Consider the following 16,310-nt stretch of genomic DNA (forward strand, 5'->3'; position numbering starts at 1 on the left):
ATTCTTCGGCGCTCTGCCTTCTTCACAGTCCAACTCTCACATCCATACATGACCACAGGAAAAACCATAGCCTTGACTAGACGGACCTTAGTTGGCAAAGTAATGTCTCTGCTTTTTAATATGCTGTCTAGGTTGGTCATAACTTTCCTTCCAAGGAGTAAGCGTCTTTTAATTTCATGGCTGCAATCACCATCTGCAGTGATTTTGGAGCCCCCCAAAATAAAGTCTGACACTGTTTCCACTGTTTCCCCATGTATTTCCCATGAAGTGATGGGACCGGATGCCATGATCTTCGTTTTCTGAATGTTGAGCTTTAAGCCAACTTTTTTGCTCTCCTCTTTCACTTTCATCAAGAGGCTTTTGAGTTCGTCTTCACTTTCTGCCATAAGGGTGGTGTCATCTGCATATCTGAGGTTATTGATATTTCTCCCAGCAATCTTGATTCCAGCTTGTGTTTCTTCCAGTCCAGCGTTTCTCATGATGTACTCTGCATAGAAGTTAAATAAGCAGGGTGACAATATACAGCCTTGACGCACTCCTTTTCCTATTTGGAACCAGTGTGTTGTACTATGTCCAGTTCTACCTGCTGCTTCCTGACCTGCATACAGATTTCTCAAGAGGCAGGTTAGGTGGTCTGGTATTCCCATCTCTTTCAGAATTTTCCACAGTTTATTGTGATTCACACAGTCAAAGGCTTTGGCATAGTCAATAAAGCAGAAATAGATGTTTTTCTGGAACTCTCTTGCTTTTTCCATGATCCAGCGGATGTTGGCAATTTGATCTCTGGTTCCTCTGCCTTTTCTAAAACCAGCGTGAACATCAGGGAGTTCACGGTTCATGTATTGCTGAAGCCTGGTTTGGAGAATTTTGAGCATTACTTTACTAGCATGTGAGATGAGTGCAATTGTGTGGTAGTTTAAGCATTCTTTGACATTGCCTTTCTTAGGAATTTGAATGAAAACTGACCTTTCCCAGTCCTGTGGCCACTGCTGAGTTTTCCAAATTTGCTGGCATATTGAGTGCAGCACTTTCATAGCATCATCTTCCAGAATTTGAAACGGCTCAACTGGAATTCCATCACCTCCACTAGGTTTGTTCATAGTGATGCTTTCTAAGGCCCACTTGACTTCACATTCCAGGATGTCTGGCTCTAGATGAGTGATCACACCATCATGATTATCTGGGTCATGAAGATCTATTTTGTACCGTTCTTCTGTGTATTGCTGCCACCTCTTCTTAATATTTTCTGCTTCTGTTAGGTCCCTACCATTTCTGTCCTTTATCGAGCCCATCTTTGCATGAACTGTTCCCTTGGTATCTCTAATTTTCTTGAAGAGATCTCTAGTCTTTCCCATTCTGTTGTTTTCCTCTATTTCTTTGCATTGATCGCTGAAGAAGGCTTTCTTATCTCTTCTTGCTATTCTTTGGAACTCTGCGTTCAGATGCTTATATCTTTCCTTTTCTCCTTTGCTTTTCACTTCTCTTCTTTTCACAGCTATTTGTAAGGCCTCCCCAGAAAGCCAGTTTGGTTTTTTTGCATTTCTTGCTGCGACCAGCACACTAAGCATGGCCGAGAGGAGCTACCCCATGTCTGAGGTCAGGGGCAGAAGCCGGGAGGACCCCATGCCCGATAGGTGGCGGCCAAGAGGAGTTATCCCACGTCCGAGGTCAGGGACAGCGGCAGAGGGTGCCAGGCTGCAGGAAAGGCTGAGAGGAGCCACCCCGCACCCAAGACCAGTGGCGGTGGCCGGGAGGAGCCAGCCCAAGTCCAAGACCTATTTTTGGGGGCTCCCAAATCACTGCAGATGGTGACTGCAACCATGAAATTAAAAGTTGCTTGCTCCGTGGAAGGAAAGTTATGACCAAACTACAGATAAAAAGCAGAGACATTACTTTGTCAACAAAGGTCTAGTCAAGGCTATGGTTTTTCCTGTGGTCATGTATGGATGTGAGAGTTGGACTATAAAGAAAGCTGAGTGCCGAAGAATTGATGCATTTGAACTGTGTTGTTGGAGAAGACTCTTGAGAGTCCCTTGGACAGCAAGGAGATCCAACCCATCCGTCCTAAAGGAAATCAGTCTGAATATTCATTGGAAGGACTGATGCTGAAGCTGAAACTCTGATATTTTGGCCACCTGATGTGAAGAACTTACTCATTTGAAAAGACCCTGGTGCTGGGAAAGATTGAAGGTGGGAGGAGAAGGGGGCGACAGGGGATGAGATGGTTAGATAGCATCACTGACTCAATGGACATAAGTTTGAGTAAACTCTGGGAGCTGGCGATGGACAGGGAGGCCTGGCATGCTGCAGTCCATGGGGTCGCAAAGAGTCAGACACAACTGAGCAACTGAACTGAACTGAACTGAAGCTACTCTATTCTATTGGGAAGCCCAATGGCTCAGTGGTGAAAAAAGAAGAAAAAAAATCCATCTTCCAATGCAGGAGATGCTAGATTGATCCCTGGGTTGGGAAGAGCTCCTGGAAGAGGGCATGGAAACCCACTCCAGTATTCCTCCCTGGGGAATCCCACGGACAGAGGAGGCTGGTGGGCTACAGCCTATAGGGCCACAAAAGGGTCAGACATGGCTTAGCGGCTAAAACAACAACAAGCTACTCTACACAGTTCTGTCCTCAACATCCTTCACCCATACCTACAAAACCAGTGAAAACGCAAACAATCTGGCCGTTTAAAAGGCCCCCTAGGGGGCACTCTTGCTACCCCTGAGAACCAGTGCTGTTTCTCCCCAGCCTGTACTCCTCTTGGCTTTTTTGGACCTTACCTCCTCTGATGGTAGTGCAGGGTGGAGGAAGAGGTAAAAGGCGATATATCTTCTACCTGATGGGAGTATCTGCCTTCCCTGAGTTAGCTGTACCTGCCACCCTGGCTTGTTGTTCTATGAGTCTTCAGCCCTCTCCTTATATTCTGGTGAAGGTTGGGGTGGGGATACTTGGTAGCAGTTCCAGCAGTCTGATCTAGCACCTCTTAGGACTTTCCATGGAGGGTGGCCCAAACCTCAAAGTTTAGAGTATATGGCCTAGGCAATGGAAAACTGGGCATGGAGCCGCCTAGTGCCCCTGGTTGTCAACTCTGTGCTCTCTTTCTCTAAGCAGTTCCAGAGGAATGGAGTCCATGAAAGAAAAGCAAATCCAGTCTTTTAAACTGGTTTGAAGAGCGTAACTGGGAGTAGTTTGCTAGAATGGAAATCATCCCAGACCAGAAAACAAACACTTGTGTTAATAACCCCAGCTCTGCTCTTACCAACAGTGTGATTTGGGGCACGTCTGTTCTCTGGATCCTCTTTGCCTCATCTGCAAATGGGATAAATAGTAATGAGATGATAAGATGGCCAAAAGCACATGAAAAGATGCTCAACATCACTAGTTATTAGAGAAATAAAAATCAAAACTACAATGAGGTATCACTTCACACTGCTCAGAATGGCCATTATCAAAAAAATCTACAACGCTGGAGAGGCTATGGAGAAGAGGGTACTCACCTACACTGATGGTGGGAATGTAAATCGGTACAGCCTCTATGGAGAACAGGTTTCTAAAAAAACTAAAAATAGAACTACCATATGATCCAGCAGTCCTATTCCCAGGCATATACCTGGAGAAAACCATAATTCCAAAAGATATACACCCCAGTGGGCACTGCCGCACTATTTACAATAGCCGCACATGAAGCCCCCTAAGGCTACCAAAACATGAATGGATAAAAAAGATGTGTGGTACATATATATAAGGGATATTACTCAGCCATAAAAAAGAATGAGATAATGCCCCTTTCCAGCAACATGGATGGACCTAGAGATTGTGATACTGAGTGAAGTAAATCAGACACAGAAAGACAAATATCATATGACATTGCTTATTTATGGAATTAAAAAAAAAAAAGGTACAAATGAACTTATTTGCTAAACAGAAGTAGATTTACAGATGTAGAAAACGAACTTGTGGTTACCAGGGGATAAGTTGGGGGGAATAAATTGGGAGATGGTGTTGAAAATTACACTACTATGAAAAAATAGATAATAGAAACCTTGCTGTATAGCACATGGAACTCTACTCAATACTGTGTAATGAGCTATATGGGAAAAGAACATCAAAGAAAAAGAGTGAGCATATATATGTATACAACTGATTCACTTGGCTGTACACCTGAAACTAACGTAACATTGCAAATCAACTATACTCCAAGAAAACTTTTTAAAAAGTAAGTCTATGATATTATATCTAAATGCTTTTAAATCTTTGACTTCACTACAACTCTGAGCATGGAGATACATATATATATATATATATAGAGAGAGAGAGAGATCTATATATATATATAATCTCTGTGTATATATATATATCTCCATGCAGATAATATAGGCTGTGCTTCACTGTGTATCTAGGTGTCCTTGAGGGTGGTCAGAGTTTTGATCGTCACTCTTTGAATTTTTCCATACAAGACCCGTGGTATCAAATTTGGCAAGCATTCTCAAATTGTCGAAGACTCACTTTCTAAGACTGACATCAAAGGAAGTGTGGTTTGCTTAAATTGTTATTAAATATGGTGAGTCAGAGCATTTTAGAGTTAAGAAATCATGTGTTAATAATGTCAAGTTAGGTACTGGAAGGGAGAATAAGATGCCAGCTCACAATACGTCTCTCTGGCATAAGGGGTATTTTGAGCTGATTATTTTTAAGAAACAGCAGACATAGGAGAAGCCATGAAAACCAAGCAGAAGTTATTCTTTTCTAAGAGACATTTATATTTCTAAGAGAACTCTCTGTAATGGTGTCTCCCTCTCTGTACCAGAAAGAAGAGGATGAGTCTAAATCTCTAAAAACTCTTATCAATGGAGAAGACAGCAACTTATATCTCATAGCCCTTGTTGACTGTGCTTTGCCTGAACACCTCCCATAACTGACTCCTCCGCCCCCTCCATAGCGTCTTCTTCTGTCTTTAGCAGGAAGCAGTGTTTAAGGTGGTGGCTTGGGCCATTTGGGGAGGTTACTCAGTTTTCCTGGGTCTCCCCCACGTATACAGGAGGTATATGTGTTGCTAAACTTCTGTTCATTTTTCTTCTATTAATCTTTTATTACAGGTTGGTCTCAGCCGAGAACCTAGAAGGGTAGAGAGAAAATTATTTCTCCTCCTCTACAACATCTTGCACTTTTCTCGATGTCGAGGTAAATACTTCTGACGTAGGCTGCAAGTGGCTTTATCAGTCTTTCGTGATCCTCTTCTGTATCTGAACAATATACAAAACAATGCACAGCGGTAAGGACATACGTTATAAAAGATATGGGTGCTGTTGTAGAGGTTCTTATAATCTATTGTGTTTCAGTGTGTCTCAGAAGCAGATCCTAAGACAGAGATGCTTTTCCAGGTGATTTATGGAGGGTGAATTCTCAGGGGAGATCTCTGATGAGGGAAGCAGGATGAAGGAGGAGAAGGTATGAAAAGATGTAGTTTCAGAAGTCTAGCTTCATCCTGAACCCATGGGATGCTCAGGAAGGCTCTCAGCTCAGTTATATCAAGGCTTTTCAGCCCAGAAGCAGTGGTCTGGGCTATCAGAACCCCACTTCAGGCAGCCGTTTGCTACAGAGCACTCACAGGGGCCAGTTGTCATAACCTGCCAGGTATTATCAGTTGAAGGTTTTCATCAGCCAAGGGAAAACATAAGCAAAGGTGTCTGTCAATACCCACAGCTTCTAGAGGGATAAATAACCCACCCTGGAAAGAGAAAGAGGAGTCTGGAAAGGGCACCAACAGCACCTACTACACGTGGTATTACAGGACCTAAATCGTGTCCTCGTGATATCCATTAAGAGCACTTTAAAAGCCACGTATCAGCAAGTGACCAGTATAACAGCACAATGTGAAAGTCTAGAGGCACAGAGTAAGTGAGTCACAGCAGCCATCATGTGCTGAGAGCTTGCGCCGTGCCCCAAGTGTTATGCAATCTTTATTCTTCTCAAGCAAAGAAATCTGCAATGTAGATACTATCACTGCTCCTATTTCCTAGTAAAATGAGTCACAGAGAGATTATAGAACTTGATCAGGACCACACAGCTAGCAAGTGCTGGTGGATGATCATTTTATTGCCAATATGTGGTAAGCCGTCTCCGCAAGAGAGAAAGCCCTGCCCTAAATCGAAACCTCTTAAGTTGGGCTTCTGTTTCAACAAGTTCCTAAAGTGATTCTTCAAAGCTGTTGCCAAGTGGAAAACATTCTCCAAGATGGGGAAAAGTTGTGCAAAGGACAATGTCTGCAAATAAAAACGATCAGGAGAAACAGATGTGCTTGTGAATTTTTGCAGGTAGTCTAAAGGAGGTGAGAAGGAAGGTAAGAATAAAATTGAGAATGGGCTTTCCAATACCAAACAACAATTGCACAGTGGGATTCGTAGAATAGAAAAAAATAAATGCAAAATGAAAGTTAAAAGTATAGGAAATACTGGCTTTGGGTATCCATTGGAGGGGCTTCTCTGGTGGCTCAGATTGTAAAGAATCTGCCTGCAGTGCAGAAGACTGGGGTTGGATCCCTGGGTCAGGAAGATCCCCTGGAGAAGGGAATGGCTACCCACTCCATTATTCTTGCCTGGAGAATTCCATGAACAGAGGAGCCTAACAGAATACAGTATCTGAGGTTGCAAAGAGTCAGACAATGACTGAGTGATTAACACACACACGCGCATGTCCATTGGGTTTTCTCTTCTACCTCTCTGGTGGCATCAGTAGGCATTTATCCCTGAAAACAGGCTAAACTATCTCTTTTATACTCAGAGAAGAACAGAGTATTATAAAACTAAGAAGGAAAATAATATTTCCTCAAATGTTTTGGAAATGAAAATACTATATAAATTAATTGCTAACATATGATTAGCAGCATATTTTTATGTATATGTATGACTTTAAGCTCTTTTCCAAAAGAGCATATGACCCGAGCGTATCTAACTTTCATCAAAATATGTCATCATAGAAGCTGGATTAGAGACACGAAAGGAAAGACAAGACCGAAGAGGACAGATCACAAAGCATGATGCCACTTGGATACAATGAAATATTTTCCAGGCAGTTTCGTAAGGGAATCACTAAAATACTATGCCATCTTTCCCATTGCCCACTGATCTAATTAAGAAGAAGAAGATATTGCTACTGCCCTGATTCTTTTATAATATACATTGGGAGATCAGACTCACCATGTCCCCTTTAACCTGCTGCATTTGCTCATCATTGCTATCTAATTCATTGTGACAGTAATATACAAAAAGAAAAAAAAAATTCCAGGTATAATCTAAGTAATATGCTAGTTTGTTCCTAATTAGCAAGATTATTTGTTGGTGTATTTTCATTCTGTTGGTTCATATGTCAATCCATTATTTATAAGGGACTTGTAATGATACTTTTTGTATGTCTCTCTGTTAATATCAGATTAAATACTCTAGTGATTTAGAGAATTAATGGGCAGTCCTCAGTGACCTCAAACTAACATAAATGGCATAAATCATATAATGGAGGGTTTTGGAGTTGGAGATGAGGGTTGGAACCTCAAGTTTATACACTGTGCCAAGAAATAGGGAAAAGGAGAAACACTGGATATTTAAGATAATATACCGAGTAAACTGACCTCTCTCCACAAACCTAGTAGCAGGTGTTTAGAGTTAAATACTTAATCATATTAGTGGAGATTATAAGAAAGCTTTAAAATCTCAGGGCTAGTGCATAGGCTAGTATTGTTTGGAGAGCATTCAAGAGAAATTGGTTATCAAAGGAAGTTAAACAGTTCGCTTAGTAAGTTCAGAGCTGAAGGAAGGTTTGGTTTACATTAACTTGAAGTGAGTCTGACAATTCAGGTGTATAAAACTTTCTACTTTTTCAGCAGGCAGAAGATGCCAGTGATCAACATTGAGGACCTGACAGAAAAGGACAAATTGAAGATGGAAGTCGACCAGCTCAAGAAAGAAGTGACGCTGGAAAGAATGATGGTAAACTCCTGTCCTCTTTTGAGTTTTATTTGTAAGGGAAATCTCCATTGGTAAGGGTGTCTCCTTCTCTATGGGGCTTCCCAGGTGGCACTAGTGGTAAAGAACCTGCCTGCCAATGCAGGAGATATAAGAGATGTGAGTTCGATCCCTGGGTCAGGAAGATCCCCTGGAGAAGGAAATGGCAACCCACTCCAGGATTCTTGCCTGGAGAATCCCATGGACAGGGGAGCCTGGTGCACTTTGGTCCGTAGGGTTGCGAAGAGTCGGACATGATTGAAGCGACTTAGCATCCATACAAGCACTCACTCCTCTGTATCAGGAGGAGGAAAATGACTCTTAAGTCTCTAGAAACTCTTATCAGTGGGGAACACAAGGATTTAAATCTGCTTAACCACCATCCCCTTGTTTACTGTTGTTAAAAAACAAAATGTAACTGAGTAAATTTGAAGATATAATTGGCCTTACTAAATAATTCATGGATTAAGCAGCATCCCATCTAGCAAGTAGAAAGGCTCACCAAGGAGCTGTGCAAAATGGAAGGTTTTTTATAGGGACAGAGGGGCAGGACAAGGAAGTCATGAACAAAGGAAGAATTATTTCAGGCAGGAGCAACTTCCTTTGGGGGAAGAGCAGGAGATCTCTCATGCAGACTTGGAAATTCCGGTGTGTTAGGTTTACTCTTGGGAAACGTTGAAACTGCAGTTAAATTAGATATTAAGTTTTGGTTTGTTCTGATGTGGGGCTTAGCACACGTGACTCCATTTGGGCCTGTCGTTTGTTTTTATTCTTTTTTTTTTTTTTTTGACACTGTGCTTTTCTTATATCCTTTTTTTAATGAAAAATGTTTATTTGGGGCTCTTAGATATTACAGTTCAGGAGACAGATTTGGGTAAAACTTGAAGAGTGCTCCAGGGAAGAGAAAGTCAGGGGCTTATAAGGGCGTAGCCAAGAGATTGTATTCTGACATAAGAAAGGGAAATATTTGTCCTTCAGAGATAGGTTGTCACGAATTATTTTAAGGTAATGAAAAGTGTTAGTTGCTTAGTTGTGTCCAACTCTATGAGACCCCATGGACTATATAGCCTGCCAGGTTCCTCCGTCCATGGGACTTTCCAGGCAAGAATACTGGGGGGGATGGGTAGCCATTCCCTTCTCCAGGGGATCCTCCCAACCCAGGGATTGAATGCAAGTCTCCTGCATTGCAAGCAGATTCTTTAGCATATGAGCCCCCAGGGACTTTTTAGGGTAAGGGTCTGATCATTACCTTAAGCTCATAACTGGCTGACCACACCCCTGTCATCCACACCCACCGTTTTCTTTTGTCTTTCATTGTAGTAGTATTTAAGGTGGTGACTTGAACTAATTCAGGAAGCTCCTCCGTTTTCCTGAGCTTCTCCCTTGTACACAGAGGGTATACATGTTTTTAAACTTGTTTTTCTCCTGTTAATCTGCCTTTCTTATTACAGAGTAATCTCAGTTAAGAACCTAGAAGTGTAGGGGGAAAATTATTTTTCCTCTTTCACATCACTAACTGGAGAAGCTCGGTACAGTTGAAAATAAGTTTTTCAGATAAAATTCATCAGAAATTAAGACAATTAATAATCATAATTATCTTTTGATTTAGAGTTAAAATTAACAGCCTGGAAAACTATGTCCCATAAGCCAAATCTAGCCCTTGGCCTATTTTTGTTTTTGTATGGCCACTAAACTGAACATATTTTTATAGATTATTTTTTTAAAGGGGGTGGAGAGAGAAAAATAAAATGAAGAATATGAAACATCATATTTTTTAGCTAAGCAATAAAGTAAAGCAATGCATATAGGCATTTTGTTTTCACTTTGCTAAATTGATGTTTCTCTTTATTTGATATTGTTCAAATACTCTTAGCCAAGACGTCATCCCCTCCAGCATTGTCATGGCCAGTAATGAATGAGTACATTCTATTCCCTCTTTGAAAATAAAAATGAGGTCAGGCACAAGAACTCGCTGGTTTCTCCTACAAACATTTGTCAGACCTTAAAAACCTTTACCCGAAGTCCTCTCCCATTAAAAGGAGCAGAAATGGAAAAGAAATAAAGCTTTCCACCAAACAGTGACTGGCGCTTGGAAAATGTAGATATGTATTTCAGATCTCTTTGTTTTAGGAACATCAGTAGGATGAAAACTCCTCCACAAGTCATAAGAGTATATTTCATGTTTCTTAAAAAAAAAACTTGTTTTATCAGGCCAAAATGAAAAAGGAGTTAGTATTATCTTCAAACTTTGCTCAAAACTCTCACTCCCAATAAAAGTTGGAATTTTGGCTTCTTTTATGCTTATAATTGTCTCAAACTTCCCTGTTGCCCTTTCCATACCGGCCAAACATACTTTGTTGTAAAGATAAAAATTAAATCTTTAAACAGCACAAAAGCTCGGAACATACACCAAAAAAGTTAAAATCCTTATCTTTATGTGTGGGAAAATAAACTTTTGAGATAAAGGAGTTAATGATTTTTTCTTTTATATTTGAAACATCCAAAAGCCGTTTTGTTATTTATATAGCCAGGATTATTTTATATGTAGTTTGGTCATCTTCATTTTTACTGTTCACTCTGGCAGGTTCACCTGCGAATTATTGTTTCGGATAAACATCACATACATCCCCATTTCGTCAGGCTTTCTGGTTCCTTTTCCTATTACATAATGTGTCTTTGCTCTTGGAAATCAATTTAATTTAGTATCAGACTGCCAAAACTACACACACACACACACACACTCAGAACTTCCCAGGCCTGAACCCAGAACTCTGACATAGGATGGCATAGTGTCTGTCATAGTATGGTTAAGCAGGTCTCCTCCGGAACCATATCTGACTCAGATTCCGGCTCCACGACTTTTTCTGTGTAACATTCACTTAAGTTAGCTAACTTACCTATGCCAGTTTCTTCTTCTATAAAATGGGAATAGTAACAATAGGTAATTATTATTACTTTAAAAATTATTATTGATATCTATGAACCAGACTGATCCATAATATGACTCAACCTTGCTATCAAGGTGGTAGCATTGTGAGACTCCCTGGAGGAGGAAATGGCAACCCACTCCAGTATTCCTGCCTGGGGAATCCCATGGACAGGGGAGCCTGGCAGCTTATAGTCCATGGGGTCGCATGGAATCAGACAGGACCTAGTGACTAAACAGCAGCATTGTCAAACTAAGACAACTCTTGGCAACCAATTTCTAAAAAGATTTGTGATGACTTTAAGTGAATATAATAAGCAAAAACAAAAGGCAGTCTTTGTAGTTAACAGCTACCATTTGCTTCTCTATCTATGCCAGGTATTTACTGTAACCTGTGTTCCTTCTATTTCATAGATGAAGTAGGTAAACCTTAGATAAACTGTTTTAAACAAGGACACAGCTGGTAAATGAGCAGAGCCAAAATCAAACCTGGAATCCCCTGAATCCAGTGTCCATGTTCTTTCCACCATGCTGTGTAAACTTGTATTAAACTGTATATACTTATAATAGAGTTTTGAGCCGCATACCCTCACATAGGATTGTAGGTAATCACTGCTCCTCAGCATCCTCAGATCCTAACCAGACACTGTCAGAACTAACCCTCACTGATTCCTATTGCTGACATCTGGTGGGGGCCCAAAGAGCTGGTGTTTGGAAGAAGGGGAAAAAGTGAATCTAAATCTCAAGTTTGAATTTTGAGGAGGAAAAAAAAGTGATTCTAAATCACTGCATATTTCAAATTGATATTGTTCAAATGTGCACATAAACTCCAAGTATAGTCCTATGAAGGAGCCACCTGACCAGTGCCCCGCCCCCAATTAGAAATGATTTGTTCTAACATGCAGATAATGAGTTTGCAGTTATCAGTAGTTTTAAGTCTTCTGTCCGATGTTGCTTAGAACTTCCATGAAAAAAATGGCATGAAGATTTTTATTAAAACAAAACAATAAATTCCTTAGATAACTTGCAGAATGGTTACTTCATGGACTGCCAAAACTAAAACAGCTTTGTGTTAATGTCATGATGATGTATTAAGTGAAAACATAACAAGTTGACAATTAAAAGAAATGAATAACATGGTCCCGTGTGTGTATATGCATATGTATACATATACACAACACACACACTTATATTTACACATGTATATAACTTTGCCCCTCTCTAAACCGTATGTTATATGGTACGTTAACAGACTTTGACTGAGTCCATTAATTAAAATACTAAAGCCTGATTTTTCACGGTCATTACTATAATGGTGCAGATGACTAAGGAGCAAGCTCATAAACAGAACAAATGATTTGGTTCAGCCATTATTTTTTTACTGAACACCAGTAAAATGTAAGGGTCTTCCCAGGTGGCATAGTGAACCGACTGCCAACGCAGAAGACGTCAGGGAGGGAAGATCCCCTTGAGTAGGAAGTGGCAACCCACTCCAGTATTCTTGCCTGGAAAATTCTATGGTCAGAGGAGCCCAGCAGGCTACAGTCCATGGGGTTGCAAAGAGTCAGCCATGACTGAGCACACATATACACACACACAAATAAATAGGTTCTGTCCTAGCTGCCTGTGATACATGTGAACAAGTCAGCCAGAGGTCCCTTTGGAGCTTACCTTCAAGTTCACAATCATGATCCATCATTAGACAAGCTTAAAATAAAATTACAAAGTGTATCCTTCTGAGAATCCAGGAGTGGTGATAAGCCTGGAATTTAACAATTATTCATTCCCTTCCACCTTCACAGGTCACATTTTTGGAATGAGGAAAAGCATTTAATCAATGCTTACTCTGGTAACATTCTTGACTTGCGTTGTCAGCTGTGTTCTGATCCCTGGATCCTGTCTCCTTTAAAGAGGCTGGAGGCAGTATCTGCTGAGAACCCTTAGCTGGAGTTTGGCCAGCTGATTAGCCTTCGCTCCAAGATATCTACAAGGACAGAGGAGGGAGCTGCTGTCAATGTTTCTTCTTTCATACAAAAGTATGAGTGCGTTGGCAGAAAGCAGAATCACATTAAAAAGATAGAACACACACACACACAAATGGTTATTATAAACGCATTCTTGGATTCTGAAGTATTCTCCATTAAACCAAATGAATCATCTCTTTCTTTTTTCCTTTAAGGTGTCCAAATGTTGTGAAGAATTCAGGGATTATGTTGAAGAAAGATCTGGGGAGGATCCATTAGTAAAGGGTATCCCAGAGGACAAAAATCCCTTCAAGGAGCTCAAAGGAGGCTGTGTGATTTCATAAGAATTTTTTCTTTTTTTAAATCCCGTGGAATATCTTGAGCTGTAATGATGTACTAATGTTTGGTCATATGTAATAATATGGTTAAGCATATACATAAATTTTAAAATTATAAATATAAGTGGTTAATAAAATTTGGAACATGATAATGTGTGAGTCTATGGTTTTCTTAAGTACTTTCCACAGGGTTTAACACATAATTGGCAACAAATATTGATTGATCCCTTTCTTTAACAATAATATGTTTTATAATGAGTTTATATTATTCTGGATGCCAGCATATAGTAAATGTTTTATGTTTCTCCTTTACCCTTTCAACCTCCTTAATATTTCACCTAGAAATTTCCTGGTTACACCTATATTTTCCTCAACCCTTCTCTTCTTGGGTGAGTAGGAAGTCTATTCTTTTGAGTCATGGAAGACCTATATTTGCAGAATGTGTGCTATGAAGATGGTTGTTGTTGATGCTACGGTTTTTCTGTCCCTTTCTGAACTCCTACTCAGAAGCAATGGGTTAACGTAACCTCTTTCTACATTATTACCAATTGTCCTTGTCAGCAATGACATGACTTTTCCCCAGAATCCCAGCTGGATTAAGTGTTCAGCCTGTGGTCGTGGAGCACGGTGGATTTAAGCAGCACATGTATAAAGGTTATGAGAAACTGGAAAGGTCTGGCTCTGGCACTTTACCGCCTACTTGACTTTGGATAAATAATCTTTCTAAATCTCAGTTTCTTCTACTGTAGAATAGGGATAATGAATTTCCTTTATAGTCAATCCTAAAGCAAATCAACCCTGAATATTCATTAGAAGGACTGTTGCTGAAGCTGAAGTTTCAATACCTTGGTCACCTGATATAAAGAGCCAACTCATTGGAAAAGACCCTGGTGCTGGGAAAGATTGAAGGCAAGAGGAGAAGGGAGCGGCAGAGGATGAGATGGTTAGATAGCATCACCAACTCAATGGACATAAATTTGAGCAAACTCCAGGAAATAGTGGAGGACAGAGAGCCTGGTGTGCTGTACTCCATGGGGACTGAACAACCACAACAAAATATGCTAGTTTAACTACAGTATTTAACATAATACCTGGCGTGTAATAAGATCCAATAAGTGTTAACCAGTATTATTACTGGAAACAGAACAAGACAAAATATTCAGAATCCTTTCAGATACATGCTATTCCTTGCCCTCCCCACGAAGACTCACCAGTATAGTCCTTTTTCCCTGTGGCAGGGTAAAGATGATAGAATAATAGCCATCACCTGCACTATCTTCCTAATCAGTTTCTTCCTGGCATCTTACTGAGTTTTCATAAAACAAATTTCACCATCTTTGTGCTGATGACTAAGAGATAACTTGCCCATGCTTCTGTAACACATGACGAATGGTAACCTGAAAACTATTTTTACTCCAACTCAGAAACTATTTTTGTTGTTAGTGGTTTTTTTTTTTGTTGTTGTTGTTGCTAGCCCACATTTACAGTGCTGTTTTTGAATACATCAACATCAGAATACTTAGAAATGCTAATTGATTGTCATCCTTTTAAAAGCAAGGTAAAAGACATTTGGGTCTGCAAGGGAATCCAGAGGTGGTTTCCAGGGCTTTCCCAGGTGGCTCAGTGGTAAAGAATTCACCTGCCAATGCAGGAGACACAAAGGCACAGGTCAAGAAGATCCCTGAGAGGAAGAAACGGCCACCCACTCCAGTATTCTTGCCGGGCAAATCCCATAGACAGAGGAACCTGGGGGGCCATAGTTCATGGGGTCCCAAACAGTCAGACACGACTGAGCACCCTCGCACACAAAGGTTGTTTCAGGTTTGGCTCCTACAGTGACCTCCTACTCTGACCAGAATAAATGCTCAGCAGAGATCTATTGACTCTTGTCCAGCCCCTTTTCTTAACACGTATCAGACTGAGTCCAAGCTCATACTGCTCACCATGGCAGACCAGTAATCTAGAAATGAGTTGTTGGGGCAAGGAATAGCAACTTTATTCAGAAAGCCAGTATACCAAGAAGATGGTGGACTTGTACCCCAAAGAACCATCTTGCCTGAGTTAGAATTTAAGCTTCTTTTATACTAAAGGGTAGAGAGTAAAGTCAAACATTTCCTGGTTCCTGTCAGCCTCTGGAGAGGATGTGTTAATGTCTTCCTTCCTGCAGTCGTTCGCAGGTGGGCCTGGTCAGGATGCTTCCTGTAAGCTAAACAAAAGTATTTTCCCTAAATGCTCATTACCTGGGAGGCTGGGTTCTCAGAGATTGGCCCTTTTGTGTAATTTCAGTTCACAGGTAACATCCCTTTAGAGATTAACTCTTTTGTATTGATAGGATACAAAAGGTTCTTCCCTATTTCATAACGTTGTTGTTGTTTATCTGCTAAGTCGTGTTCAGCTCTTTTGTGACCCCATGGACTGTAGCCTGCCAGGTTCCTCTGTCCATGGGATTTCTCAGTCAAGAATACTGAAGTGAGTTGCCATTTCCTTCTCCAAGGGATCTTCCTGATTCAGGGACTGAACTCTGGTCTCCTGCATCGGCAGGCAGATTCTTTACCACTGACCTGGGAAGCCCCGTCATATAATATGCTTTTTATATTAAGGGATTCCAAGATAGACTACAGGAGTCTCATCTCTTTTTTACCTCTGCGGAGGCTTTTCTCCCCAGCTGTGGAAAATAATAAAAACCCTCTCCAACACCCCTCCCCACCCTGTACTGCCTGTCTCCCTTTCTATTCTAATTTTCCTCCATAGCACCCATTATCTTTTAGCATCCTACATATTTTATCTATTTGTTTAATTGTGGTCTATCTCTAGAGTCTTTTTCCACGTGCCATTTAATATTCGTTAAGTGTTCCATATATCTTTCTTTTTTTTTTTTCCTGATTAAAAAAAAAAACAGTCTTGGCTTTGGCATTTACTGACATGTATAGTTTTAACAATATGCTTACCATCCATCTCTCAACTGGAAATAGATTTGGGAGCCAGATGATTCTAAATCAAAACCCTGACTAATCCACTTTCTAGTTGAGACCTTCAGGTAAGTAATTTCAACATCTGAACTTTGTGAAATGGATTAAGATGGATC

At 40.6% G+C, this 16,310-nt stretch overlaps 1 protein-coding gene across 1 annotated transcript; it reads left to right on the plus strand.

Annotated features, from left to right (window-relative positions):
- Nucleotides 1-7,886: 7,886 nt before the first annotated feature.
- GNGT1 (G protein subunit gamma transducin 1) lies at nt 7,887-13,231 on the plus strand. The gene is made up of 2 exons (XM_068973108.1): nt 7,887-7,982; nt 13,103-13,231. Exons 1-2 carry the CDS (start codon nt 7,887-7,889, stop codon nt 13,229-13,231), a joined length of 225 nt encoding a protein of 74 aa, XP_068829209.1.
- The last annotated feature ends 3,079 nt before the right edge of the window (nt 13,232-16,310 follow it).

The sequence above is a fragment of the Capricornis sumatraensis genome, chromosome 5 (assembly GCF_032405125.1).
Source record: "Capricornis sumatraensis isolate serow.1 chromosome 5, serow.2, whole genome shotgun sequence".
In the NCBI taxonomy this organism is placed as follows: domain Eukaryota; kingdom Metazoa; phylum Chordata; class Mammalia; order Artiodactyla; family Bovidae; genus Capricornis; species Capricornis sumatraensis.